At 39.8% G+C, this 27,432-nt stretch overlaps 1 protein-coding gene across 1 annotated transcript; it reads left to right on the top strand.

Annotated features, from left to right (window-relative positions):
• The first annotated feature begins 198 nt into the window (after positions 1 to 198).
• On the top strand, positions 199 to 25,774 carry LOC107749303 (early endosome antigen 1-like). Its single transcript, XM_016564416.1, has 29 exons — positions 199 to 334; positions 2,158 to 2,232; positions 3,708 to 3,820; positions 4,025 to 4,079; positions 4,239 to 4,310; positions 4,455 to 4,488; positions 4,795 to 4,899; positions 5,080 to 5,201; positions 5,324 to 5,479; positions 6,810 to 6,824; positions 7,969 to 8,307; positions 8,961 to 9,110; positions 9,379 to 9,498; positions 9,868 to 10,071; positions 10,163 to 10,363; positions 17,316 to 17,429; positions 17,553 to 17,708; positions 18,024 to 18,163; positions 18,800 to 19,130; positions 19,315 to 19,416; positions 19,531 to 19,725; positions 20,218 to 20,400; positions 20,482 to 20,667; positions 20,935 to 21,066; positions 21,914 to 22,099; positions 22,254 to 22,492; positions 22,573 to 22,693; positions 22,819 to 22,917; positions 24,523 to 25,774. Exons 1-29 carry the CDS (start codon positions 311 to 313, stop codon positions 24,643 to 24,645), a joined length of 4,092 nt encoding a protein of 1,363 aa, XP_016419902.1. The 5' UTR covers positions 199 to 310; the 3' UTR covers positions 24,646 to 25,774.
• Positions 25,775 to 27,432: the final 1,658 nt, after the last annotated feature.

The following is a 27,432-nucleotide window of genomic DNA, read 5'->3' as shown; positions in this document are numbered from 1 at the left end:
TGAAAAGTGGGCGGTCACTGTTGGGCTCCATTCCGACAAGTCCCGCCTTTGACCTAATCTCTCGTTCTAATGATTGGTGGACGCTCCTTACAGACAGCCTACGATTGGGCATCTTAGAAGCCCCTCATGCAAGCCGTCCAATCATGGCAAACAATGATTCGGTGAAGGGCGGGACTTATCGGAAAACGGGTGGGCTTGTACAGAAGTGGCAGTGTGTGTCTGCAGGTGTCAACAACAAAATATTAAAACACACCCTCATTAGCACAAAACTTTTAAGATTTTCCTAGTTCTAGCCAGAGAAAGGACCAAAATGTTAAGAAGAATATTACAGATGGTGAGTGAAATCCTCACAGACACTCATTCAGTTGCATGTGATTTGTAGCTCGTCGGGCCTGACACTGAACGATGGCCTTGTGCAAGATTGATTAAAAATGACTTTTCGCTTGTGGTTTCTTGAGGACAGTCTCAAAGCGCGAGTGAAGAAGACCTGTTTTGTTCTTGAGGAACAGTAAAGATCCTGATAATGTCATTCTGCGTAAATGTTGACATGGAGACTGAGTTGTTAGCTTGTTAGCGGGCTACATAGCTTTGCACAATTACTTATTAATAAGTCGTTTTATGATTAACAACAAGCAACGACAAGGTGTCAGCTTTGTTAATTTTGTCCAAAAGATGTGTTCTGTTGAAATAGCTGGTGTGTATGTATTTTGCAGTGTTCTGTGACTCACACTAGATGATGTCTCCATTAATTGAAACGTCTGATGTGTCGGATCCTCTTGCTATAGTCATACAGCCTTCCCTTTTTAAAGCAGCAGCTGACAGCCCAGGAATCCATAATTTCTGCTTAATATTCCTGTAAGCTCTGATCTTAATGATTGTCAGTTGTCATGCATGGAAGGTGATGTGCAGTTATGTCCATTTAGCACTGAGTGCTGGCAGCATTCAGCAATTCATTGAATCATTGAATGTTTATCTTCTGGTTCTACCATAACAAGAAAAACGTGTTCAATTATGCCATGTAACATTAGCTAAAAGATTTACAATAGTTTTTTGGTCCAGCACCAGGCAACGTAACGTTTTGTGCAATCCACCATGGTAATGTAACTGTTATTTATTTATTTATTTGGACAAATGATAAAAATAAAAGCATGTGCTGTGGTGTGTATAAACTACAGTGTTTTAATGTTTTTGAAAAAGGTATCTTATGCTGCATCTATTTGATTAAAAAATACAGAAATAATATTTGAATTTTAAATAACTTTTCTATTCAGTAATTGTTCTGTAATAAAGTAAAAAAAAAAAGAAAAAAAGACAATAACGAGAATTGGGGGATAAAATGTTACAAATTATTATCCTGAAAATAATAAAACAAATTAAACCCAAAATTCCAAGGTTCTTAATAGTAGGTTATATAAAAATAAAATTATGCAAAATAAATGTTCTTTTTCCTTTTTGTTTTGAGGTGTGATGTGAATATTTTTTGCCAAGTTTTCATGAGATTCACGGTCACCCAACTCCTGTCTTTAATACCAAGTCAGTCTTTGAGGTCTTAAACATCCTGCTTATTTAACATGCTGCTTTTTTGCATAGGGAAAGCTGCATATTTGGACTTTTTAACATAGAAGAATGATTTTTTTGAATCAGGCCAGTGTTATGTTGTGAGGTGTCAAAGTTATTCTCTTTCACAAGTGACAGGGAAGCTGAGAGTGAGATCTAACTGTGATTAAAGAGCAGTTTCCAACCACTGTGACATCTTGTGATCTGACAGTAGACACATATGAAATGTCAAGGGCATATCAATGTTAGAAAACAGTATTGTTTGACATCATACCGCTCTCGTTGCCAAGACCGAGGGAAATGCTAAACGCCCCTCTTGCTGAGTATTTTGTTTCAGCCTGATGCATGTCCTCGCATGAATGACAGCAGTGCCGAGCACATCCCAAGAAGCGAACAAAGTGATCTTTGCTTTTACACCTTGTGAATGACATGCAGTGAGCAGGCCAAACCAGCACTCAGTCTTGATCGGCTTCCCAGATACCTGATCAGCTGAGCCAGACCAGAATAGTGTGATGTAATGAGATGAATTCTATCACAGCTGACATCTGACTCAAATTCTTCCTTTCTCTGCTTTCTCTGTCTGTATCTTTGTGGAAATAGACTCCTGGGAAAGGAGGCTCCCAGAGCTCGGAGTCTGAGCAGCCGTCTGCTGATATGAATAACGAGTCCTCAGAGGTAAGCCGAATTCAATTTATAACCCTACTATATTACTGGCTAAATGCCTCATTGCCTTAAAGTCTTTCACTTTCATTTGTTGAAATGATATCAGTGTGTTGTATTCAAGCCTGTTTTAGGGATAGTTCACCCAGAAATGAAAGTTCTGTCATCATTTTTTTTTTCTAAAACTGTAGTTTTGCTATTAAAATTAGAAGTTTATCAAAATGTTCGTGCTGCTCTTTTCCATAAAATGAAAGTGAATGGTGACCAGTTGCCATCAAGCTTTAGAAATGACAAAAAACACCATAAAATTAGTCTATATGAGTCAAGTCTTCTGAAGTCCTTTATGTGAGGAACAGACTGAAATTTAAGTTGTTGTCACCATTGCAGATCTCAAATCTCATTCATGTGTGTCTATATATTCTCATAAGGAACACTTGCATACAAGGTTTTTATCAGATGCTTAATGTTAGTGGTTATCGCGTGTCTTGTAATCAACCACAGCGTGCCAAATCTGAATATGTGCATATTCAAATTGTACAAATTTAAAAAGATAGTTCACCCAAAAAATGAAAATTCTGTCGTCATGTACTCATTCTCATGTTGTCGCAAACCCATAAGAGGTTAATCTCCTAAACACAAATTAAGAAATTTAAATGAAACATGAGAGCGGTTTCTGTCCCTCCAATGAAAGTCCAGGTAAACGAACAGGCTTTTGTGTTTACCAAATATAATTAGCTGTATGTGTGTTTATACAGTATGTGAATGAAAGTCTAAATTAAAGACTAAATTAAGACTTGGACTAAACCGCTTGATTCATATGGATTTGTTTTACAGTGCCTTTTGGATCCTTAAAACGTTGGTTACCTGAACTTGGATGGATGGATGGACAGAAACCTTTTAGGTTTCATTAAAAATATCTTAATTTGTGTATTAAAGACTAAGCAAAGTTTTATGGATTTGGAACAACATTAGGAAATGATGACAGAGTGTTCATTTTTGGGTGAACTGCACCAAGAGCTTGTAACACTCCAAAGAGAAAGGAAAAATTGAAATCGCATCATATGACCCCTTTAAGATATTTTTGGTCACCATTTAGCTACTTTCTTCGGGACCGTTCACAAAGAAAGCATTTTCCCCCCCTCATTTTTCTATATAAACATGCTAGGCCAACATATTTTCCAGTGTCTTGCACATGATTCAACTTTCTAAAAATAAGGCACACAAGAAGTATTTTTAGTAGTTTCTTTCGTTTTAAAATGCAAAAATTCATTCTTGAGAATGTCTCCTTAATATAGTAAAGAGTAGCATGAACATCTCCTTTTGTGTTCATCAGAAGAAATGAGTTTGGATCAAAGGATATACAATTTTGGATGAACTCTCCCTTTAACTCTCTTTATAGTAACTGATGTACGATGATGTTAAGTTACGTGTTCTTTGCTGTTTCGTAACTTCACCTGATTTCATTGTGGTGTTAATTTGTTTGTCAACAGGGCTTCATTTGTCCCCAGTGTATGAAGTCACATAACTCTGCTGAGGAGCTCTTCAAACATTATGAGGTGTTCCATGAGCCAGGAGGCCAGCCGTCCCCCTTCAGCCCTGGCAGGTGGGCTTCTGTAATATTAAACCCTTCTTGCTCCCTTTCCTGTCAGAGAAACTCAGTCACTCAGCCAGATAATCTAGCAATCTATTTAATCTTAAAGGGAACTATACTAAGACTTAAGCAATACAGAAAGAATGAAATTCATATAGTTAGTCATTAATATGAAATATATACAGTATAATAAAGGCTTGTGTTTTTCTTGTTAAGGGAGGATCTATCCCTTCTTCGACAGGAAGTCCAAGATTTACAAGCTTCACTGAAGGTATTCTGCCTTTGACTCCCACCCTTCTTTTATCTTATCAGCCTTAGTATGCATGAAATGTGCATTACTCATAGCACCATTACTCAATAATATAATTTCCAGTGGATATGTGTATTGGGTTTAAAATTGATGATGTGCAATTTTGGTGTGCGTTTTCAGGAGGAACGCTGGTTTTCTGAGGAATTGAAAAAAGAATTAGACAAAGTACAAGGACAACTAGCAACTAACAAAGTAAATCATTTGAAATGCTTGGTTGTTCAAACAGAGATCAAAGATGAATAAAGAAAAGTTCACATTTTTCATGATGTCTATTGATTACTGAAGGAATGTTTGCTGTGTTCTCTAATTGAATTGTGGGATGTGTATTGATTTTAGGGCCCACAGAGTGATGGTACTAGTGAAAAATCAGGTTAGTTGAGTAGTGTTAATTTCATTCTTTAAAGGAATGTACTGGGTTCAATACAAGTTAAGCGCAATCAATAGCTCAGTGGCATTACATTGATTACCAAATTAGCACAGGATATTGCAGTTTTTAAATGTATATATACTGTAACAACATTTTAATTTCTTAAAAAAAAATTAAGGGATATATCAAAATTGTTTGCAGTGCAAATGCTGTATCTTGTATTGAATCTTGTACATGCGTTTAAATGTTTTGTTTTAAAGCATAATCTTTCTTTTTGTGATTTTGCATTCAGTATTTATTTCTTCTCAGAGCTCGAGATGAGGCTTAATGAATCTGAGACCGAGAAATTCAACATCAAACAGATGAAAGACTTGTTTGAACAGAAAGCTGCTCAGCTTGCAACTGAGATAGTTGGTAAGCTTTGCAGGAAAGTTCCTGCATTTTATATTTATGCGATCTTTAGAGTGTTAAAATGTTTGTTTCTATACTTAACATTATTAAAAAAAAAGATCTGATTAAGATTCGTTCTAAAAAAATGAAAAATAAAATAAAATAAAAAAGTAGCTTTAAATGAGCATGTGTTTCATATCCCAGACATCAAATCTCGTTATGATGAGGAGAAAAGCATGAGAGAAGCATTGGAGCAAAGGCTGGCCAATCTAAACCAAGATCTGCAGAAAGAGAAACAGGAGAAGGAGAAACTGGCAGCAGAGCTGGTAATGTCACATTTATTGTCTCGTGATAATCAATGTGTTTGCATGCATCCTCTCATCTGCTGCTGCCCATACCTCATCAACCTCTCTCGGCTTAATCCTGGCTGTCACTGGCTCTTTTCCAGCTCCAGAGGCCTGGAGTGGAAGACGTGGAGGTGTTGAAGAAAGAGCTGGTGCAGGTGCAGACGCTAATGGACAACATGACCCGTGAGAGGGAGGAGGAGTCCGAGCGCCTCAAGAGCCAATACGAACAACTGCAGGCCAACTTCACTACCTCAGAGGTGAGCTCAAACCTGCTGTGACCTTGTCTGCACTGTATAACTAACATAAGGAGAGTTACCATGATGCTTTGCTTTATAAATAGTCGATCTCTGCTGTTTATTCGGAAAATGTAAGTATTGATAGAAGCGGACAAATATGGAGACTCATGCCAGAATCAATAGCTCGTGAAGGCAGGGATAATGAAAGGTCATTTTGAGATAGCGACAAGCAGCTGACCTTTGAATGGGTGCAACAGTGACGTCACTTTGCCCATTGCAGTAAACCGAGATTATGAACGACTGCAAATGGCTGGTTTGGTGATTTACCCAAAAACTGTGAAGCCATTAAAACTTGCAAGCTATTTCGTACTGTAAGTTCCAATCGTAATGTTGTATCCGAAAGTGTTTGCTAAACATCTAAGGGTCACACTGACTGTCCTCTCTAACAGATTCCTGAGGTTAACCATTAACTCACTGGCAGGCCTCCCACCTCTGAGTGTTTCCTGTAAACATGCCTGTAATCGCCTGCACTTCTGACCTAAAAATTGCTTTTTATTATATAAGGTCCCACAAACGCAGAATTGTTCTGGTTCATAGATTATTACAAACAGTTCACTTGAGTGTACTTTTTTTCAGATATTTTGGTTTTACTGTAGTTGGTTTACCTAATACAAAGGCTGCCATCTAGTGACGGTATATGGAAATGTTAAGGTTGCTGACATCATTCTTTACATGCCTCCATAGATCCATTAGATTATAGAGTGTCTGTTTTAGGCCCTAGAGAGCTGTCTAGTTAAGCAATAATATGCAGCCTACTAACTGAGTTGTTCCTCACATGAATCACACACAAAGTGTGTGAACTACTTTATTCTGAACTAGCCGTTTTCTTTCAATACTTTTTAGCACTAAACAAAAAAGTCATACTACTTTTCAAAAGTCTCCTGTGCTCACCAAGGATGCATTCATTTGATCAAAAATACAGTAAAACATGAATATTGTGAAATATTATTGCAATAAAAAAAAAATTATAATAAACATTTTTTTTTAATACATTTTATACTGTAATTTTTTCCTGTGATGGTAAAACTGAATTTTTTGAACAATGTATATTTACTATTTTTATCATTAGAAGCATGCCTAAAAGTGCCTTCTAGGTAGGCAGCTCAACAGGGTTTGAAACACAGCCAGTGTTTTGCCCTAAAGTACTTGTCATAACCTGTAGACGCAGTGTATTGGCACCTCTGTCTCTGTACTGTGTGTCCTGTCTCACCTCACTGGTCTATTGTTTGTGTGCGCTTCTCCCTCGTTCACTCTTCACATAACTCTGCACTTGCTTTGCTTGCTCTTGGAGATTCGTAAACTGGAGGTAACAATTTCTCCTCTTGAATGCCTCAGTGTCAGTTGTTTTTCATAATTCTGCCTGAATGCCCTTTTTTTTCTTTAGAAATGTACTAAGTTAGATGTTGTGCAACACTGAAGTAGTCTTTCCTAATGTCTGTGTTTTATGATCTTCATGTCATCAGCTTTAGAATTTTTACCACCATAATGTAATGTTCTGCATAATGTATGCAATGAAATTATTGTTTTCTTGCTCTCTTGTTTTGCCGTGTGCAAAATTATCATACTTTGGCCAGAGTAGATGGCAGATTAAAATTAATGTAGACATAAATGACACGGTGAAGGATGAAAGTATAGTCACAGTCTTTAAGTCCTAGGTCATTTCCAGACCAACAAAAGTTGTTCCTCACATGAATCACACACAAAGTGTGTGAACTACTTTATTCTGAACTAGCCGTTTTCTTTCAATACTTTTTAGCACTAAACAAAAAAGTCATACTACTTTTCAAAAGTCTCCTGTGCTCACCAAGGATGCATTCATTTGATCAAAAATACAGTAAAACATTAATATTGTGAAATATTATTGCAATAAAAAAAAAAATTATAATAAAATTTTTTTTTAATACATTTTATACTGTAATTTTTTCCTGTGATGGTAAAACTGAATTTTTTGAACAATGTATATTTACTATTTTTATCATTAGAAGCATGCCTAAAAGTGCCTTCTAGGTAGGCAGCTCAACAGGGTTTGAAACACAGCCAGTGTTTTGCCCTAAAGTACTTGTCATAACCTGTAGACGCAGTGTATTGGCACCTCTGTCTCTGTACTGTGTGTCCTGTCTCACCTCACTGGTCTATTGTTTGTGTGCGCTTCTCCCTCGTTCACTCTTCACATAACTCTGCACTTGCTTTGCTTGCTCTTGGAGATTCGTAAACTGGAGGTAACAATTTCTCCTCTTGAATGCCTCAGTGTCAGTTGTTTTTCATAATTCTGCCTGAATGCCCTTTTTTTTCTTTAGAAATGTACTAAGTTAGATGTTGTGCAACACTGAAGTAGTCTTTCCTAATGTCTGTGTTTTATGATCTTCATGTCATCAGCTTTAGAATTTTTACCACCATAATGTATAAGTTTTGTATGAGTGAGTTGGTCTAATTATTCTGCCACTCCTCAGCTTTTGTCAGAGAAGTTATCTCGTAAGGAGAAGGAGAGTCAGGAACTCGAGGAGCGTCTGGATCAGGAGCAGGCCTCTAAGAAGAGTCTTCAGGCTAGTCTGCACCAGAAAGACCTGGAGCTCCAGGAGAGCCAAGCCCGGGTGTCATCGGGAGAGACAGCTCTGAGTCGGGCCCAGGCTGAATTGACCGAACGTGGGGAGGAGGCTGCACTACTAAGACGGGAACTCGGTGAGCTGGAGAAGAACCACCAGGAGTTGAAGGCAGAGAGGAAGCAACTTCAACAGCAGAGAGAAGATAAAGAAAACCAGGGCCTGCAGCAGCAAAGTGAGATCAGCCAGGTCAGTAAAAAAATGCACAATATTATAACAACAATCCATCCAGTTAGAATCAGAATCAATTCCATCCATCTTTTAGTTCAGAGTCAAATTCATCCACCCTTTAGTTCAGAATCAAATTCATCAAGTTAGAATAAGAATCAAATCTGACCATCCTTTACTTCAGAATCAGTTTCATCAAGTTAGAATCAGAATCAAATCTGACCATCCTTTAGTTCATAATCAAATTCATCAGGTTAGAATCAGAATCAAATCTGTTCAGAATCAATTTCATCAAGTTAAAATCCGAATCAAATCTGACCATCCTTTAGTTCAGAATCAGTTTCATCAAGTGAGAATCAGAATCAAATCTGACCATCCTTTAGTTCATAATCAAATCCATCCACTCCTTTGTTCAAAATTAAATTCATCCAATTAAAATCAGAATCAAATCCATGCATCCTAAAGTTCAGAATCACATTCGTTTGTTTAGAGTCAATCAAACCCATCCATCCATTCATCCATGCAATTCTATCTTTTTATTTACAATAATAATCAAATTCATCCAGAATCAAAATTTTCTGAATCAAATCCACCCATCCTGAATCAAACCCATTGATCCATTACACATTTGAACTTGTATTATAATCATGCTCTCATACTTCCATCCTCTCTAGCTGCACGCGAAGCTGCTGGAAACCGAGCGTCAGTTGGGGGAGCTGCAGGGCCGGCTGAAAGAGCAGAGACAGCTGTCAGGAGACAAACTCAAAGATCGGGAGCAGCAGGTGGCAGACCTGCAGCTTAAACTCTCCCGCTTGGAGGAACAGGTAAAGACAAATAACAGCTGATTAGTACAAATTTCACAGCACTGCACATACAAGCTGGAAGACTTGGATCACGTGAATACAGTAAAGCGCACTAAGAATAATTACTGCAGTAGTCAGCGTGTTAATTGATAATGTGTGTTTACATGCAAAACCCAGACCAAATAATTATTACAATGGTGGACTTGAGTGTCTTGTTTTCACTTTCAACCACTGCACTTGTCTCTCTTTCTCTCTGTGACTGTGCATATCTGTGATTATGTGTGTGTAGTTAAAGGAGAGCTCTACCAAGTCTACTGACCTGCAGCATCAGCTGGACAAATCCAAACAGCAGTACCAAGAACTACAAACACTTCAACAGAGCACTAATGGCAAACTTAGAGAAGCACAGGTAAATATAACTGTTACATCTCGTTAAGAGTTCCATCAGTGGATGTTTCTATAAAAAGCAATATTTGCTTTACCATGCAGGAAAATAAATATAGTAAAAACAAGAATATTGTAAATTATGATTACAATTTAAAGTAACTGTTTTCTATTTTAATATAGTTTCAAATGTAATTTGTTTCTGTGATGGCAAAGCTGTATTTTTAGCAGCCTTTACTCCAGTCTTCAGTGTCACATGATCCTTCAGAAATCATTCTAATATGCTGATTTGGTTTTCAATCATTATTTAGCATAATTGAAAATGCTTAATAATTGTGCTGCTTAATATTTTTGTGGAAACCGTGACACATACATGTTCCCTTGACCTATGCAGAATGACTTGGAGCAGGTGTTGCGTCAGATTGGGGACAAGGACCAGAAGATCCAGAATCTTGAAGCTCTGCTGCAGAAGAGCAAGGACAGCGTGAGCCAGCTGGAGGCAGAGAGAGAAGATCTGTGTGCTAAGATCCAGGCCGGTGAAGGAGAGGCAGCTGTGCTGAACCAACTAAAAGAGAAAAATCACTCATTACAGGAACAGGTACTGGACACTGCACTAGTGTGACTGCACAATCCTACTCTTTGAACAGGGCAGATGCTCATTCTAGTTTTCCACCTATGTGTTCATTCAGATTACGCAGCTTACCGACAAGCTCAAGAACCAGTCTGAAAGCCACAAACAGGCTCAGGACAACCTTCACGAGCAGGTGCAGGAGCAGAAGACCCACCTGCGTTCAGCGCAAGACCGCTGCCAGAGCCTAGAGACCACCATCTCTGAGCTTACCACACAGTTCACAGAGAGCAAAGAGAAGATTGCCCAGCTAGACACACAGGTACTTGTGCTGTGATTATTCATAATTATTTCAAATAATAATTAATGCAATCGTGAAATGATGTCTATTATGTCTATTTCTGTCCAGTTGTTATTGTTTACTTAAAAACAATTAAAGGTGCAATAGGTGATTGTCTTCAGAAAATTTTTTTGTTATGCTGGTTGAAAGTCTCTTCACATCCCGATAGCAATCAATGTTAAGTGGTCTAAACGTATTTATCTGTATTTATATATTCTGTGGAAGGCATAGGACCAAGAAATGTTGGTCCAATCAAAATGCTCGTTCCGAGCGTTTTGATTGACTTTCCTACCTGCCTGTCAGCATATTTATTTGCATACCTCTGCGCACCCTGTTCGCGTAGACAGGATACGTCATCAGCGCGTTCACATACGCTGTGCAGACAGAGCGAGAATGGCAGGCAAACATCAACAACCTGATCTTCCTTCCTGGTATTGTAGTACTTTTACTAACTGTACTATAAAGTTTTCTCACTGGTGAATAACACATGATGTATTGTAGTAATGTTGTCTCTGATCATCTGATCTGTGTGCGTTCATGCGTTCAGGGGGCGTGGCTTTGGACGGCGATTTGCAGTGAGGGTGGGACGTTCGTTTTCAGTGCTATCAGGCTAAAGTTAGCATTTTCCAAGATCCCCTACTGCACCTTTAAGAATAGTTTCTTAATAACAGATGAAACGCATAAAAACATTTATAAATAAATATTATATATATACAAACTAATATAACTAATAACAATGACAAAAGCACAAAGCAAAATGACTAAAACTTAAACAAAAATAGAATGGATATGGAAAATATAGAATTAAAAGAGAATTCAAATATATTAATAAATAATATAATAGTATATTAGTGGTGACCAAGATACAGGGCAGAGGGAAATTCGGGAAGGAGTTATAGACCAGAATATCAGTATTTTAATAGATATATGAAGAATTATATCATACAGAAACAAGCACAAACATTTGCTTGCCCAGCCACAACATCAGCATTACAGTTACTGCAAAATTATTTACCTCCAACTCTTATTTACCTCTTTGCAGAACACCCAATCCCTGTTCCCTGCATCTCCCTCCTGCATAATCTGTTTTTCTTTTTCTCCTTGTAGCTGGAAATCAGCTCACAGACAATTTGCCGGCTATATATATATATTTTTTAAATAATTCCTGTCTCGCTCGAGAACTCCGGTCTGACGCACACGGGTTTTCGCGTTATTTCCTTATCACTTCTACAAATCTGCAGCAACTGCGTGATGCTATCATGTCAATACCAACCAAAATCTCTGAGGAATGTTTCCAACACCTTGTTGAATCTATGCCACGAAGAATTAAGGCAGTTCTGAAGGCAAAAGGGGGTCCAACCCGGTACTAGCAAGCTGTACCTAATAAAGTGGCCAGTGAGTGTATATATATATATATATTTGGATGTGATTAATCACGATTAACCGCATTGACATAACAATAAAAACAATAGTAAAACAATTAAACAATTTATTCACCCCCATCTCATTCTAAACCAGTTCTCTTTCAAACAATCGCTCGGTATCTCACTATGGGGTGAGAAGGCTTCGAGTGGCAGCATCTTCCAAAGACGATTCGGTTCTCTCCGCGGTCCCTCCTTTGGCAAAGGGGGCCCAACCCTCTCCCCCACGTGATCTTTCTTCGTGGGGGGATATTATGGATTTGGAGTCCCCTGAGTTTGCACTGCTTTTCGACCAGCATTTGCTTGCGGATGGCGATGAGGTCAAGGGAGATGAGGAGAAAGATGAAGAGATGCTAGCTCACCTCCTCCGAAAGGAGCCGGATGATGCTATCCAGTCTGCAGCCCAAGTGTCCAGGCCCGTGAGCGCGCAGAGTGGCGATGTGGCATCGACGGTGCTGATTGCGACCTAGTCAAGGTCTGTAAACGTGCTGCAGCTCCCGGGGATCCGGGAGTTAAACGGGATATCTATGACGGGAAAAGGCTCCCTTCCCGCCTTCCCCCGGCGAAACAACTGTTTCCCGCTGTGCCGGTGTGTATAGCAGAGATGAAGCGTTCATTGGATAAACCCTTTTCGGAAAATGCATAAAGTGCAGCATAATTTAAAATCACGAGTTTAAATTTTGTCGATCGCACGTCTCCAGTGAAGCCGAACTCTCCTCCTGTCAGCATTCAATTCGCACAGACCGACCGTCACACAGAGAACACGCGATCATGCAGGATACACATACACACTTCACAAGATCTCACAACTGGATCCGACTAAGTTTGCAAGGTTTTTGAAATTGGATGTTTATTAGACATTCAAAGATTTGTTTAAATGATATAAATGCGTATTTGCTGAATGCTGACAGCAAACAAGAAAGTATTATAATGTTTGCCTTTCTATTACTAATAATATAAAAGCTGTCGTTATAAGACTTTTTGTATACATTTTAATTTCTTTGTTTAACCATTCTGATTATTATGTCTATCTGATTATTAGACAGACTTCTATCCGTATTTAGACAGAACTCGTGCTGCAGCTCCCGGGGATCCGGGAGTTAAACGGGATATCTATGACGGGAAAAGGCTCCCTTCCCGCCTTCCCCCGGCGAAACAACTGTTTCCCGCTGTGCCGGTGTGTATAGCAGAGATGAAGCGTTCATTGGATAAACCCTTTTCTTATCGTGTGCCCGTCAAGGGTTACTCGTGTCTCAATGTGAGTGAGATGGAGGGGCTTGGGCTCTCTAACCCTCCCACGGTCGAGCAGTCAGTGGCTCACCACCTGCTTCCGAACAGGCGGAGCACTCTCTCATCGGCCAGCCCCTCCCTCCCTCCCTGGGAAAATGGAACGCTTCACCGCTTCCGTGTACCAGAAAATGTATAAGTCGTCAGCACTAGTGGTCGACCGATATTGGTTTTTTGACAGCCGATGCCGATATCTTGGAAAGCAGGGTGGCCGATATAAAGACGATATAATTTTATTTATTTTAATTAATATTTAAGAAATTTGAAATAATTTGAAAATTAATTTAAAAAATAAGACTTTTTGTATACATTTTAATTTCTTTGTTTAACCATTCTGATTATTATGTCTATCTGATTATTAGACAGACTTCTATCCGTATTTAGACAGAACTGTTAAGGACAACAGCGAACAAGAGGGAGAATGTGAGCACTGAGCGCCGTCAAAATAAAAGTCCCGCCTCGAACGCATCGGCCAAACAGGAAAACTTATCGGCCGACGCAGATATTTAAAAAAATGCCGATATATCGGCCTTGGTGATATATCGGCCGACCACTAGTCAGCACTAGCGGTGAGGGCACTTAACGTCACTTCATTGTTGATGCCTTATCAAGCCGAATTATTGGAGGAGCTGGGTACGCAGCTGGACGCCGGTAATCCGAACCCGACGGTCTGGGAGGAGATCTGCAACATAACGGATCTCAATCTACGCACCTCACGTGGTGTGGTGCAAAGCTGCGGCCGTACCATGGCTCTCGCCATTGCAAGCGAGAGGTCGTTGTGGCTAAATCTCTCGAGCATTGGGTACAGAGAGAAATTGGTGTGAAATTCTCGACACTCCCTTAGATTCGAGCTGGCTGTTCGCCCGGCTGTTGCGGTGATGAGACAGAGGTGCGAGCTCAAGAAGAAGGAAGGAGAGGCGTTTGACATCTGTCTCCCACGTAAAAGAGCATCCCATCCTCCTGTTCCCCCTCGGCCTGTTCCTCCAACGCAGAACAGGAGATTTTTAAATGCGTCCAGAACTGCAAAACCCCAGAGTGCAGAGCAGGCGGCCTGCCCCCCTGCTGCTCCGAACGCTAAGCCATGGGGAAAGCAGTCATTCGCGGCAGCGGCTGCAAAGTCCAGGTCCGCTAACCCTTCCAACAAAAAGAAAAGGGATTCCTCTCCCGAGTCCACCAAGTTTGTTCCCCCACCCGCAAAGAAGCGAAGGATGTGGAGTTTGGGCGGAGAAATGGTTCAAAATTTTGTTCAGGCCAGTTCAGCTTCCCCTCAACACACAATGTTCCGTGGATTGCTGACAGCAATTCCACAAGTTCGAGTGCGGAGAACGCAGCCACCAAAAGAGGTATGCTGAGTTCAAGCACAAGTTCTCAAGTGTATTGTAACAAAGCACTTCAAGCCCTGGGTTCAAAGCAAATAAAAAATCCTCTGTTGCATCCAGGATCAGTGCCGAGGGCGCAGGGAGACAAAAACATAATAATATCAAAGAACCGAGAGATAATTCTGTCTCTGAGCCACACAGATCCTGGCCGTTTTTCTCTGTCCACTAGATGGCACCATCACTCCCATCTATGGAATCGGTTCAACAGAACCCTCTGGCTCTTCATCAGGAGAAGTGGAGAGAGTGTTCTGCGCGTCCGTGGGTCCTCGCGACTGTAACCAAGGGTTACAGGCTTCAGTTAGCTGTAAAACCACCTCCTTTCAACGAGGTTATAGCTTCTTTAGCAAATGGGGATTCAGCTCGGGTTTTGGAAGCAGAAATATCCTCCCTCTTGAAGACAAGTTCCAGTGGGGGAAACTCAGAGGGGCTTTTACTCCCCTTATTTTCTAATTCCAAGGAAAGATGGGGGTTTGCGGCCGATACTGGACCTGCGTGCTCTAAACAAGCACTTAAGGAAGTTCAAATTCAGGATGCTCACAGTCTGGGCTTTCACTTGTTCAATCCGCCGGGGCGATTGGTTTGCTGCGGTCAATCTCAAGGATGCTTACTTTCATATAAGCATCTAACCTGCGCACAGGAAATATATATATTTTTTTCCTTTCAGAACGAAGTGTACGAATTTGTTACTCTCCCATTCAGGCTCAGCCTAGCTCCGCGCGTGTTCAGCCAGTGCATAGAGGCAGCATTATCTCCGCTGAGACACAAGGGTCTCAGAATATCGGCTTATTTGGACGACCATCTGATATGTGCTCATTCGCGGGACCGCGTGGAGCGGGACACAGAGATGCTCACGTCTCATCTCACGAATCTGGGGTTCAGGATCAACTATGCCAAAAGCCAGCTGATTCCGTCCCAGGAGATAGAGTAATTAGTCTTGCAAATAGACTCGGTGGTATACCGCGCTATGCTCTTGGAGAGAAGGGTGACGGCGTTTTATCAGTGCCTAGCCCAGTTTCGTGTGGATAACCTGGTCTTGTTCAGGAACTGTCTCCGCCTTATGGGCATGATGGCTTCGGCACTGTCCGTGGTCCCACTGGGCTTGCTAAAAATGAGGGACTTCCAGCGTTGGGTAGCGGCGAGGCATCTTTGTCCTCGTCGGCACCTCTCACGCAGAGTGAGAATTACCAAGGAGTGCGTGATGGCTCTTCATCAGTGGAAAAACCCCTGTGTATTCCGGACAGGGGGTTCTGCTGGGGGGCGTGTCTCTGAGAAAAGTAGTGACAATGGACGCATCCCTGATGGGATGGGGAGCTGTTTTTCAGGGCAGCTCGGTAAACGGTTGTTGGACGCCTCAGCTTTGCAGACTTCACATAAACATGCTGGAGTTAATGGCAGTCTTTCTAGCCCTGAAGCATTTTCGCCCATTCTTGGAAAGTTTACCTGTTCTAGTCAGGAGGACAGACAACACGACGGTGGTGGCATATATCAATCGCCAAGGGGGAACGCATTCGTTGCAACTGCACAATCTAGCACGCATGCTGACTGTCTGGAGCACCGCGCATTTCAGCTCGGTCCAGATGACCGCAAAGTTACGCTGCTGCCAAACCCTGCTTTCATTCCCAAAGTCAGTGATTCAGTTTATAACTGCTCAGCTTTGGAGTTGCGTGCTTTTTACCCTCCTCCATTTTCTTCTTCAGAGGAGAGGAAATTGCTCACTTTGTGTCCTGTACAAGCGTTACGCTATTATGTAAACGAGACACGATCCTTCAGAAAAGATGATCAGTTATTCGTTTCATGGGCCACTCATTGTAAGGGGTAAGCCGATCTCCTCACAGCGCCTCTCCCACTGGATGGTGGAGGCTATTGAAATAGCCTATACATCTATGGGTCTTCATTCCCCAGAGGGCCTTAGGGCCCATTCTACACGAGGTATTGCTACCTCATGGGCGTTGTTCAAGGGGATTTCGGTAGGAGATATTTGTGCGGCGGCAAGTTGGACTTCCCCGCATACATTTATCAGATTTTACCGTCTTGATGTCACTGCACCTTCATTGGCTCATGCTGTTCTTAAAGTTGGCACTTTGGAGAATTGAAAGGTTGTCTTTCTTCCTTTTTGAGTCGGTTCGGCGGCTTCGGAAAGCATGGGTTACGGGAGTTGGCTATATCATTCCCATAGTGGGATACCAAGCGATTGTTTGAAAGAGAACGTTAGGTTACTTGCGTAACCCCGGTTCGTGAGTCAAATATCCCCTAGCCTTAGATAGCGTTAAGGCATTAGCTAGGATAGGAAACACGGCTAATTACAGCAAAGCAAAGAAGCTCAGTAACGAGCAGAAAATCTGCAACAGATTTTCTCTTTTCTTTTTGACTACACTGCATTCGTCCATGTCAACTTGACGGTACGTCTACGAACTGAAAGCAGCGCAGCCTAGGTGCTGAAGGAAAGTCTTCACGGGGAAGAGAACAAGAATGCCGTTTCGGGGATCATAGCTGTATATATAGGGAGAGGGTGGGCTCCTTTTCATGAGCTGTGATTGGTCCGTCCTTCGGACAGACGTGGTGTAATTGGTGCTTCCATAGGCTATCATGCCTGGGGGCGTTCCTATAGTGAGATACCTTGCTCTGTTCTCAGAGAACCGGGGTTACGCAATTAACCTAACGTTTTCTATGAACAATTCCTTTAATACAAAGTGACATTATAGTGCTTTTAAATTGTATTTATTCCAGCCTAATGGTTTATAGATGTGTTAAAATATGAATAAGTTTATTCATATTTAATTATTGTCACCAAATTAAGTATTTAAAAAAATACTAGTAAAGTTTATATATTACTTTTTTGTCTTTTAGCTAAAAGCCAAGACTGAGATGCTGTTGTCTGCTGAAGCAGCAAAAAATGCCCAGAGAGCAGACTTGGAGAACCACCTAGAGACTGCCCAGAATGCATTGCAAGATAAGCAACAAGTATGTACTATTGCTTTGACACCATTTGAACCTAGTGTATTTATATCAGTCCAATATAAGAATGTAATTTTGTTGTAAGTTCAAAGTTGTTGTTTTTGTGTTTGTGTGTGTGTGTTTCTGCAGGAGTTGAGTAAAGTGCAGGCTCAGCTGGAGGAGCAGGGCCACAGGCTGCAGGAGAAGCAGGAGCAATGCTCTCAGCTGGAGACCAGTCTGAAGGACAGCAGAGACAAACTGCGGATTGCAGAGCAGAGGATAGAGACACTGGAGACCCAGACCAAGGTCACCGTCACTGCAGCACATTTCTGCTTCGTCATCGTGACTTCATTTTGAAAATGTTACAGGCCTGTTGTGATTGTTACAGATATCAAACGACTGTATTGATAAGAAAGTGGTCTTGAATTATTTCTTTGCTGGTTTTTATTGACTATTTACCTAATTATAATTACTTGGAAATAATTGCAGTGTTTATTTGATTGAGAAATACTTGAAAGCTACATGCCATTGTCTTAATTAAATTTTTCAATATGCATTGTATTATGCATTGAAATATCTGTGATCAGATGTTTTTTCTGTGTGTGTTTTTGTCTTATATAGAAAGTAGAGGTAGAGTTAACTGAACTCCGCTCTGGAAGGGAACAGGCTCAGAAGGAGCAGCAGATGCTGAAGAAGCAAATCAGTGAGCTGGAGATGAAGACAAAAGAGCTGAACCATCTTTTAGACTCTGAGAAACAAGAGTAGGTACCTCATATGGAAAAATGTACAATGTTAAAGAAAGAAATGTTTTAAATTTTTTTCCAATCTGGGCTTATTTCCTTAATCTGATTTAAGTATTTAAGTAAAATACATCTTAGTTTATTAATTTCTCTGAAAAAAAGATTGTACAAATGATATGTGTAAATGCTTAATTTTAAGAGTTTACTAATATAACAGTTTGAGGTCAGTATTTTTTTTTAAATAAATGAATACTTTTTATACAGGATGCATTACACTGATCAAAAGTGACAGTAAAGACACATAATACAAAAAAAATCTGTTTCAACTAAAAGCTTTTCTTTTGATTCATCAAAGGATCCTGAAAAAGTAAATAATGTTTTTCACAAAGATATTAAGCTGCACAACTGTTTTCAACACTGATAATAAAAATAAATGTTTCCTGATATTAAAATATATTAAAATGAAAAACTATGATTTAAAATTGTAGTAACATTTCCCAAAATAATTTTTACTGTATGTTTGATAAAATAAATTTAGCCTTGGTGAGCTTGGTGACTTTCAAAAACATCAAAAATGTAACCAACCCCGAACTTCGAATCTAATTAGTATAGATCACAGGTATGACTTGTCGATCTTTCCGTTCCTTTCTGTCTCAGAGCTGCCACCCAGCAAGAGGAGTTGAAGAAGAAAACGTCAGCCCTCTCCCAAACAAAACAACAGCTGGAGAAGGCAGAGCAGAAGCGTGTAACCCTGCAGGCCAGCCTGGATAAACTGTCTCAGGAGGGTCAGAAGCGGCAAGCAGAGCTGGACAAGAAAGGTCAGGGTCTGAGTGCAGATCTTAAGAAAACTCTGGAGGAGAAGGAAGCTCTGACTAAAGAAATGGCAATGGTGAAAGAGGCTCTGAGCAAAGCTTCTAAAGCTCTAAAAGAGAGCCAGACTCAATTGGAGGCAGAGAAGAAGAGCAGCAATGCCACTTTGGAGGAGAAGGTGAGAAGTTTGGCCCCAAAAAATATTTGGATACTTGTGTATGTATAAAAAAATGTAATTCATAGTACGACATAAAAACTATCAAATCATTTGCTATTATTTAAAAGTAGTTCAGTGCAAGCACACTTTTTTCATGCAAACCTTTTCACAGAAATTTAAATATCAAGCTTTCTCTAATTTGTAGGAAAAGTTTTATCAGAAAGCACAGCAAGAGCTTCAGAAAAACACAGAGACCACTTCTAAAGAGCTCAGCCGTGTCAAAGGTCAGCTGGAGAAATCAATAGAGGTAAGATTGTGCATTATAACTCCATTTATATTTCAAGAAAGCATTGATTATGACCTTTATGTAACCTCATATTAGAGCAATCTTGATATTTTGCAATTATGTTGAATCTTTTAGGCAGAAAAGGGGCTTCAATCTCAGCTGACTGCACTGAACACTCAACTGAAACGGCATCAAGATACGCTGAAAGAGAAAGGAAATAGTGTACAGCAGCTACAGGCAGAGCTGAAGACTACTCAGGGGTCCTTAAGCCAGGAAGTGAAGAAATTTAAGGCGCAAGTGTCCGAGCTGCAGACTTCCCTCACTAAAAAGGCATGTAGAGTTTCCTTACACACCTATGTGTCATAAAAGGCACTTAAATGTACTCATAGCATACCCAAATTGACTGATTTATTTTCTGTACTTAAAGGGATAGTCCACCCAAAAATGAACATTCTGTCATTATTTACTCTCCCTCATGTTGTTTCAACCCTGTATGATTTTCTTAGTTCTGTGAAACATAACAGAAGATATTTTAAAGAATGTTGGTAACCAAATGGTTTTGATTTCCATTGGGTTCCATTGTATTTTATACTGTGGAAGATAAAAGAAGATATTTTGAAGAATAGTTGATAACCAAACAGTTTTGGTTCCCACTTGTTTTTCAGTGAGAAGTCAATGAGAACCAACATTCTCTTTAAAATATCTTCTTTTGTGTTCTACAGAAGAAAGTCATACATTTGGTAGGAGGTTAAGGATGAGTCCCTGCCATGTTGTTGGACATTATGACTGAACTTTGTGTGAATCAATTGAATTGTGTTTCAGACTGAAGAGGAGGCAAAGCTGAAGGAGCAGGTGACGACATTGTCTAAAGATCTCAACTCCGAGAAGAATCGCTGTGCAGAGCTGCAGAAGACCAGTGACAGCACCAAAGAAAGTCTCGCCACCCTTCAGTCTGATTACTACGGCAAAGAGTCTGAGCTCTCTGCTGTACGCCAGGACCTCAAGGTCTGTTTTATAAAGTATGAGCACATCTTAATAAATGATTCCGTGCAGTATCTGATTATTATCTTATTATTTGTCATTTAGGTGTGTGAGGAGAAGCTGGTTCTAGCTCAGGAGGAGCTGGTGGCCAACAGAAACCAGCTTAGTGCTCACGAAACCCAGATCCAGGAGCTAAAGACGGCCTGCACAGAGCTGGAGAAAGACCTCAGCAAGAGAGACGAGAAGATCAAAAAGCAGGTGGAGGCTCTACAGAAGCTCCAGAAACAACAGGTAACAAAATATGCTGCACATTTTTGAGATATCACCGTTGTGCCCTCAAGCAAGTCTTTGAACCACAGATTTTCCTGTGGTGTGAAGGTTACGGAAACAAATGCCACTTGGCTCGATTGTGTGGCGATAAATAAAGACTCTGTTCCAAACACAGTGAGATTACAATACAACCTTCTATTGTGAGCAGGAATTGTTATAACTTTAATTTGCTTGCCATCACAGACATGGAGAATGGAGTTGTTCAGCTGACTGTGTCTTTTGTTTCAGGAACAAACTGAGGAGCAGCTGAAGAAGGAGAAGGCTCAATGCGAGGAGCTCAAAGAGTGCCAGAGCGCTCTGGAGAAGGACAAAAACAAACAGTCTGCTGATCTTAAAGCTCTGGCCGAGAAGAATGAGAAGGTCAGACTGATCACCTCTGACCCCAAATCACTTTTATGAATCATAGCAGCCTTAAAATCTGCTACTTAAAGGTGCACTATATGTTGTTTCACTGTAAAATATCTACAATTAAAAATTAATTTTTCTCACAAAATGTTAGTACTTTGAATGAATCCTATCAGTGTCCTAAAAACAGCTGCTTTATTCTAAGCGGAGTCACCCCATGATAGGGAACCCCATGATGAGACTTATTATTAATACTTTTTAATGTCCAGCCAAAGTACTTAGTTTATTTTACTAACCTATTTTTGTATATTTTCAGTTGCTCAAAGTAGTTATGACAGACTAATATTTTTGTTTTTTGTAACTGAAACATTTTGCTTTCGTATGAGACTCTACACTACTGTTCAAATGTTTGGGGTTCAAGGCTCCATTTATTTGATCAAAAGTAAAGAAAAATCTGTAACATTGTGTGAAATAGTATTACAATTGACAGTTTTACATTAAAGTTTTTTTTTTTTTTTACATATATTTTAAAATCTAATTTATTCCTCTGGCAAAGCTACTTTTCAGCAGCCATTACTCCAGTCAGTCAGTGTCACATGATCCTTCAGAAATCAATCTGAAATGCAGATTTGGTTCTCAAGAAACATTTCATATTCTCAATGTTAAAAACGTGCTGCTTAATATTATTGTGGAAACTCTGATACTGAACAAAAAACATGTTGTACCTTTAAATGGCATGTCATTTTTTTTCATTCTCCACTGCCTTAAGTATTTTGATGACTTTTGAATTGTATCCATAGTGTTACATGTTAACATCCAACATTGTTTATAACTGACAGAATTGTCTATGTGTCTCTTGCAGGAGCTGAAGGAGCTCCAGGCAGCGAAGCAGCTGTTGATCCAGCAGAAGGTGGAGCTGCAAGGGAAGGTGGAGGCAGCTCAAGCATCTCTGGAGCAGGAACAGAGAGAGCATCAGAAGACCAGAGACTCCATCAAACAAAAACAGCAGCAGCTCAAATCTGAGACGGACAAACTACAACAGCAACTGGTACTTATAATACCAACTTCATTGATTTAATTATTATTACTGTAATAATATTATTATTAATCCTTAGCAAGTAACCTCTATTGCTGACTTATATACTGTAGCAAAAATGCTTTCTTAATTTTCCACAGAAAAGTTATATTATCTTCTTTCTCAGGCATCAGAAGTGAAGGCTAAAGATGAGGTGGAGAAGCAGAGGGAAGAGGCGGAAGTGAAGATGTCTATGCAGGTGGCGGCACTGAACGAGAACATGGCGACGCTGAAGCGAGAGTGGCAGAGCAGCCAGAGACGGGTGGGTGAGCTGGAGAAACAGACGGATGAGCTGAGAGGGGAGATCGCCGTGTTGGAGGCCACCGTCCAGAACAACCAGGATGAGAGGCGTGCACTGCTGGAGAGGTTTGACTGCTCTAGATACTTTTTCGGCATAAATACACAGCGAAAAAGTGATGATCACTTTCAATTTGATCCTTTTCCAGGTGTGTCCAGGGTGAGGGTGAGATCGAGAAGCTTCAGGCTAAGTTAGTGGAGATGCGCAGGAAGTTGGATGACACTACAGCCGCCATGCAGGAGCTTGGCCGGGAGAACCAGTCCTTACAGGTCAGACTGACGCCAACCCTAGACTGAAATTACTGACCTTACAATTCAGTTTTGGTGTTGTTTTGCGTCTCTAGCTAAGGAAACTTCAGTTTTTAGTCAAATGTGGCTCCTTTTTCCTGTTCCAGATAAAACAGTCACAGTCCCTCACGCGAAAGTGGGCGGAAGATCACGAGGTGCAGAACTGTATGGCTTGTGGGAAAGGCTTCTCTGTCACTGTCAGAAAGGTCTGCATCACGCATACACACATGCTCACATTCTTATTTGATGATGCAGCCGCTCAAATGGATCAAAGTATGAGATCAATACAGTGTTAATGATCTAACCTATTGATCCCCGCGCTCCTGCGTTCAAAGGGCTGTGATCACATGACATGGTGCATCAAAGCACGTTCCACCAACAAAAGCGTTTTTTTTATGTTCTCAGGAAGTCATTGGCAATGAAACAGCAAAAATAATAATTATTATTTTATTATTAATAATAATTATTTATTTAAATAAATACCTAACGTGCATTTATTATTGTTGTTGTTGTTTAATAATTATACCAATATTATTATTTATATATTATATTATTATTATTATTATTACCAATAATGCTTCATGATAATAATAATAATAATAATATAATTATTATACAACAGCAATAATAATTATATTATTATTATTATTATTATTATTGAACATTTTATTATTATTATTATTATTATTAATATATTTATTTAAATAAATGCATAACCTGCAAGGCAGGTGATAAGCTACAAGTATAATATAATATAATATATAATATAATGTATAATAAAAAAACATGTTTTTTTTTCTCCATTATTTGTAGTGTGCTGCCCATCCTGCCTAGTCATTTATGTGAGACATTTTTAGCTACATTTAGGCATTTACATAAAAGTACATGGATGGAAACACTTAAGATGTATAAATAAAGTTTCCAAAATGTACATCAAATGTTACACCATAGTTTGAGCCAGAAATATCTGAATTTCTCCAAATGAACCAAATGGGAGTGTGAATCAAATCTTTAGAATCGAATCAGTGCCAATACCCAGCCCTAAAAATCCCAGCATCTAAGTATGTCATGTCCATTCCATTTTTGATCAGTGTTGCATTAACCTAACTTAAACCGGGCTCACACTACAGGAGTTTTAAAATTTTAACCGATTATGAAATCTATTTGCAGCACACACATAAGGAGAATCTTTGCATATTATCTTCCCTCTAATCTTAAACATGCACACACTACAAGATTTGAAAATCCTGGTGCATCACACACTACAAGATATTATTAAGATTATCATACCAGAGGGAGCGCCTCACATGATGTCACGCAGCAGGTCGTCACTGATATTTCAATGATGTTTACATATATTACATATTATGTGTACATATGTTACACATTATACAGACAGTCGTGTTACTACAAAACGTCAAGAAGCAGTTTCCTCCGTCTCCACTATCCAACGGAGCCATACAGCAGCTGTTTTGCGGTCGCGCATTAGCTATTGTGAAAGTACTGACGTAATGATATAGCCATCATCATCCCGATTTAGATCCTAAATATCAAACATGTTTGATATGATCGGGGCGGCCCCGATTTGTGTGCGAGCAGATCGGGAGGTGCAAGATTCGATTGGTGAATGCCTCACATTACCAGATAATCCGCGCAGAACATCGAAACCGATCGAGGTGCTCTGCAAGATTTTTGCTATGATTCTTGGGAGGGGGAAATCGGGGCTAAATCGGGCTAAAAATTTTGTAGTGTGAGCCCGGCTTTACCCACCTGACCTGAATCATGACCCTTGTGTCTCTCTTTTCCCCCAGCACCACTGTCGACACTGCGGCAACATCTTCTGTGCGGAGTGCTCCGCCAGCAGTGCCATGACACCCTCCTCCAAGAAGGCTGTCCGAGTGTGTGACAGTTGCTATGAGGATCTCCAGGGCTGATCTCCCTCCCTCTTAACCCCGTCCCCTGCAGCCCTCTGCACCCCGCTCGCCCTGACCTCTCCCCAGGAAACATGAGCAACCAGGAGAGGCCAGCCGAGGGCGGACGCAGAAACTGCAGGGACCACTGAGGAACAGCATGTCACGGTGGTCACTCGATGCTGCCAATCAGATAGAGGGAACACTAAATTAACCTGGCCAGAACGGCTGTCCTCATCTGTCCAGTGCCTTTGCCACTTATGGGGCCACTTTCAGACCCAGAGGAATCAAAAGGGAGGGACCGCTTAAGCAGATGTATAATTTGTAATATAAAAACCAGTTCCTTACAGAAGTTTTGTGCTAAAGTACAGCAGCTTTGGCACTCAGGATTGAGTTTTACATTGATATCGTCTTTTAAAAGATTTAAGTTTAATAGACGTGGGTCGGAGCGAATCGGAGTAGAACCAAAGCTGTTCGCAGGGTCCTTATTTGATATATCATATTTGTAAGTAAATGTACAGACAAAAGAGGCACATGTGAATAATTCAGATATAACTATCACTCTATGGAGACTGTATCATTGTTCATTCAATGTGGGCATGTTAGCAAGGTATGTGGGTGTAACGTACATGCTTGCTTGCTTTGCTGCTCTTATGTTTGTGGAAATGAAACACTTGATGTTTGTTTTGCATTCATAATCTCACCAGTAGAAGTTGGTGATTCTTTTAAAGATTTACGCACACAAATTTCTTTTTTGTTTTCTTTTATCAATTTGTACATGTTGGATGTACGTGCCATGCTTTTAATCAATAACTGTGCATTGGGTATGATTGTTTGTGTGATAGTATATTGAAAATGAATGACAGACCGCTAATTGTGTTTAAAATATCAGCTGCTACATTTCTCTTCAACTTGAGCGGTTTCTCTCATTCATGGCATCTACGCAATTGAGCGAATGCAATGCCGCGAGCCAATACTTTAGACTAAAAGGGTAGTTCACCTAAAAAAATGATTCACCCTCGTCATTCCAAACCTGTATGACAGACTTCCTTCTGCAGAATATGAAAGTAGATACTTTGAATAATGTTGAGAACCAAACAGTGACTTCCATTGTATTTTTGTCCACACAATGAAAGTCAATAGGAACTGAAACTGTTTAGTTACCAACATTTAAAAAAATATATATAATTTGTCTTCTTTTCCTTATTTGTTTAGCAGAACACAAAAGAAGATATTTTGAAGAAAGTTGATAACTAAAAAAAACAAAAAATGTTTGTCCATACAATGAAAGTCAATGGGAACCAAAACTATTTACCAACATTCTTCAGAGTATCTTATTATATGTCTTGTTTGTGTGTTTAGTTACCAACATTCTGTTTTGTGGATTACAAAAGAACATATTTTGAAGAATGTTGAGAACCAAACAGTAGCTTGTATTTTTGTCCATACAATGAACGTCAATGGGAACTGAAACTCTTTAGTTAACATTTCTCAAAATATTGTCTTTTTTTTTTCTTTGTTTGTGTTGCAGAACACAAAAGAAGATATTTTGAAGAATGTTGGTAACCAAACAAAAATCAATAGGAACCGAAGCACTTTATTTACCGTCATTATATCAAAATACCATCTTATGTCTTGTTACTGTTTTAGTTACCAACATACTTCAAAATATCTAGTCTTGTTTTCCTTATTTTTTCTTAACAGAACACAAAAAATATTTTTACCAACATTTTTCAAAATATTTTATATGCTTTGTTTTCTTTGTGTGTTTTGTGGATTACAAAAGAAGATATTTTGAAGAATGTTGAAGACCAAACAGTTTCAGTTCCCATTGACTTCCATTTTATTTTTGTCCAAACGGTGAATGTCAATGGGGTCCAAATGAGATTGTTTTGGACCCCATTGACTTCCATTGTATAGACAAAAATATCAAAATATCTCCCCATCATGGAGGTTTGAAATGATGAGGGTGAGAAATGACAGAATTAAAATTTTTTGGTGAACTATTCCCTTATTAGAAGCTAAAAGTGTGGCAAGCGTCATTGTAAGCGCTTAGCGTAGAACTAAATGTGAGCGAGTGCACTGCAACTAACTGCTGTAAAGTATGCTTCACTGTATGTGGTTTATGCAGTAGCCACGTTCTGATGTTTTCGCTCTGCTTAATAGATTGTACGCGGCTTGCAGCGTCGATGGCACTGTTTGCTGTCAGTGTGATTCTGAGGTATTGATTCCTTCCTGTTTGTGTCGGTAGATGGATTCAGGAGCATAATGCATAGTGATTCATATGTATCCCAGGATGAATCAAAAGTGTCTCAGGATGTTTTGCGCTCATCACCAGCTCAGTCATGTGACGTGATTTCAGAAAATTGAATAGTATATGAATAACAGCCCTTTAACTTGATTTTGGATGAAATGTGTGCTGCAGTCAACAACAGTATGATAGAAGCCACTCAGTGCCATATAACTGGTCAAAACCTTCCATCTGACATCACAATGCTGTAATTATTAGCAAAGTGTTTGAAGAAAAATAGGTCGTGCAGCTTGCAAATAAAGCTAATTTGTGACCGCATATGCAAAGTGCATCACTTGTAGGTTTTTGGATCAGCACTACTCACTAACAGTATCTGTTATATGGTTGTCATGCATTATTATTATTGATTGATTCATATTTTTTGATGTGCTGAACAGCAGGGTGTTCACATTCATGTTGTGGTAATGTGTTTGTGTGCCTTATATCAAGGTTTGTTTCTGTCACATTGGTGCATGGTTTTTGAATGCAGACACGTCTTAACAGGCAAAACCCATCAGATA

This window comes from Sinocyclocheilus rhinocerous, unplaced genomic scaffold, assembly GCF_001515625.1.
Source record: "Sinocyclocheilus rhinocerous isolate Xijiao unplaced genomic scaffold, SAMN03320098_v1.1 scaffold1311, whole genome shotgun sequence".
In the NCBI taxonomy this organism is placed as follows: Eukaryota; Metazoa; Chordata; class Actinopteri; order Cypriniformes; family Cyprinidae; genus Sinocyclocheilus; species Sinocyclocheilus rhinocerous.
This window is presented reverse-complemented; position numbering and strand designations above follow the sequence as displayed.

Bases quoted from the DNA above. Each gene is read 5' to 3' on its own strand.
- LOC107749303 (XM_016564416.1), top strand. From the start codon at position 311: ATGTTAAGAAGAATATTACAGATG. The intron at 9,499-9,867 runs GTAAATATAACT...TGACCTATGCAG, and splicing joins GCAAACTTAGAGAAGCACAG to AATGACTTGGAGCAGGTGTT. The intron at 10,364-17,315 runs GTACTTGTGCTG...TTTGTCTTTTAG, and splicing joins TTGCCCAGCTAGACACACAG to CTAAAAGCCAAGACTGAGAT.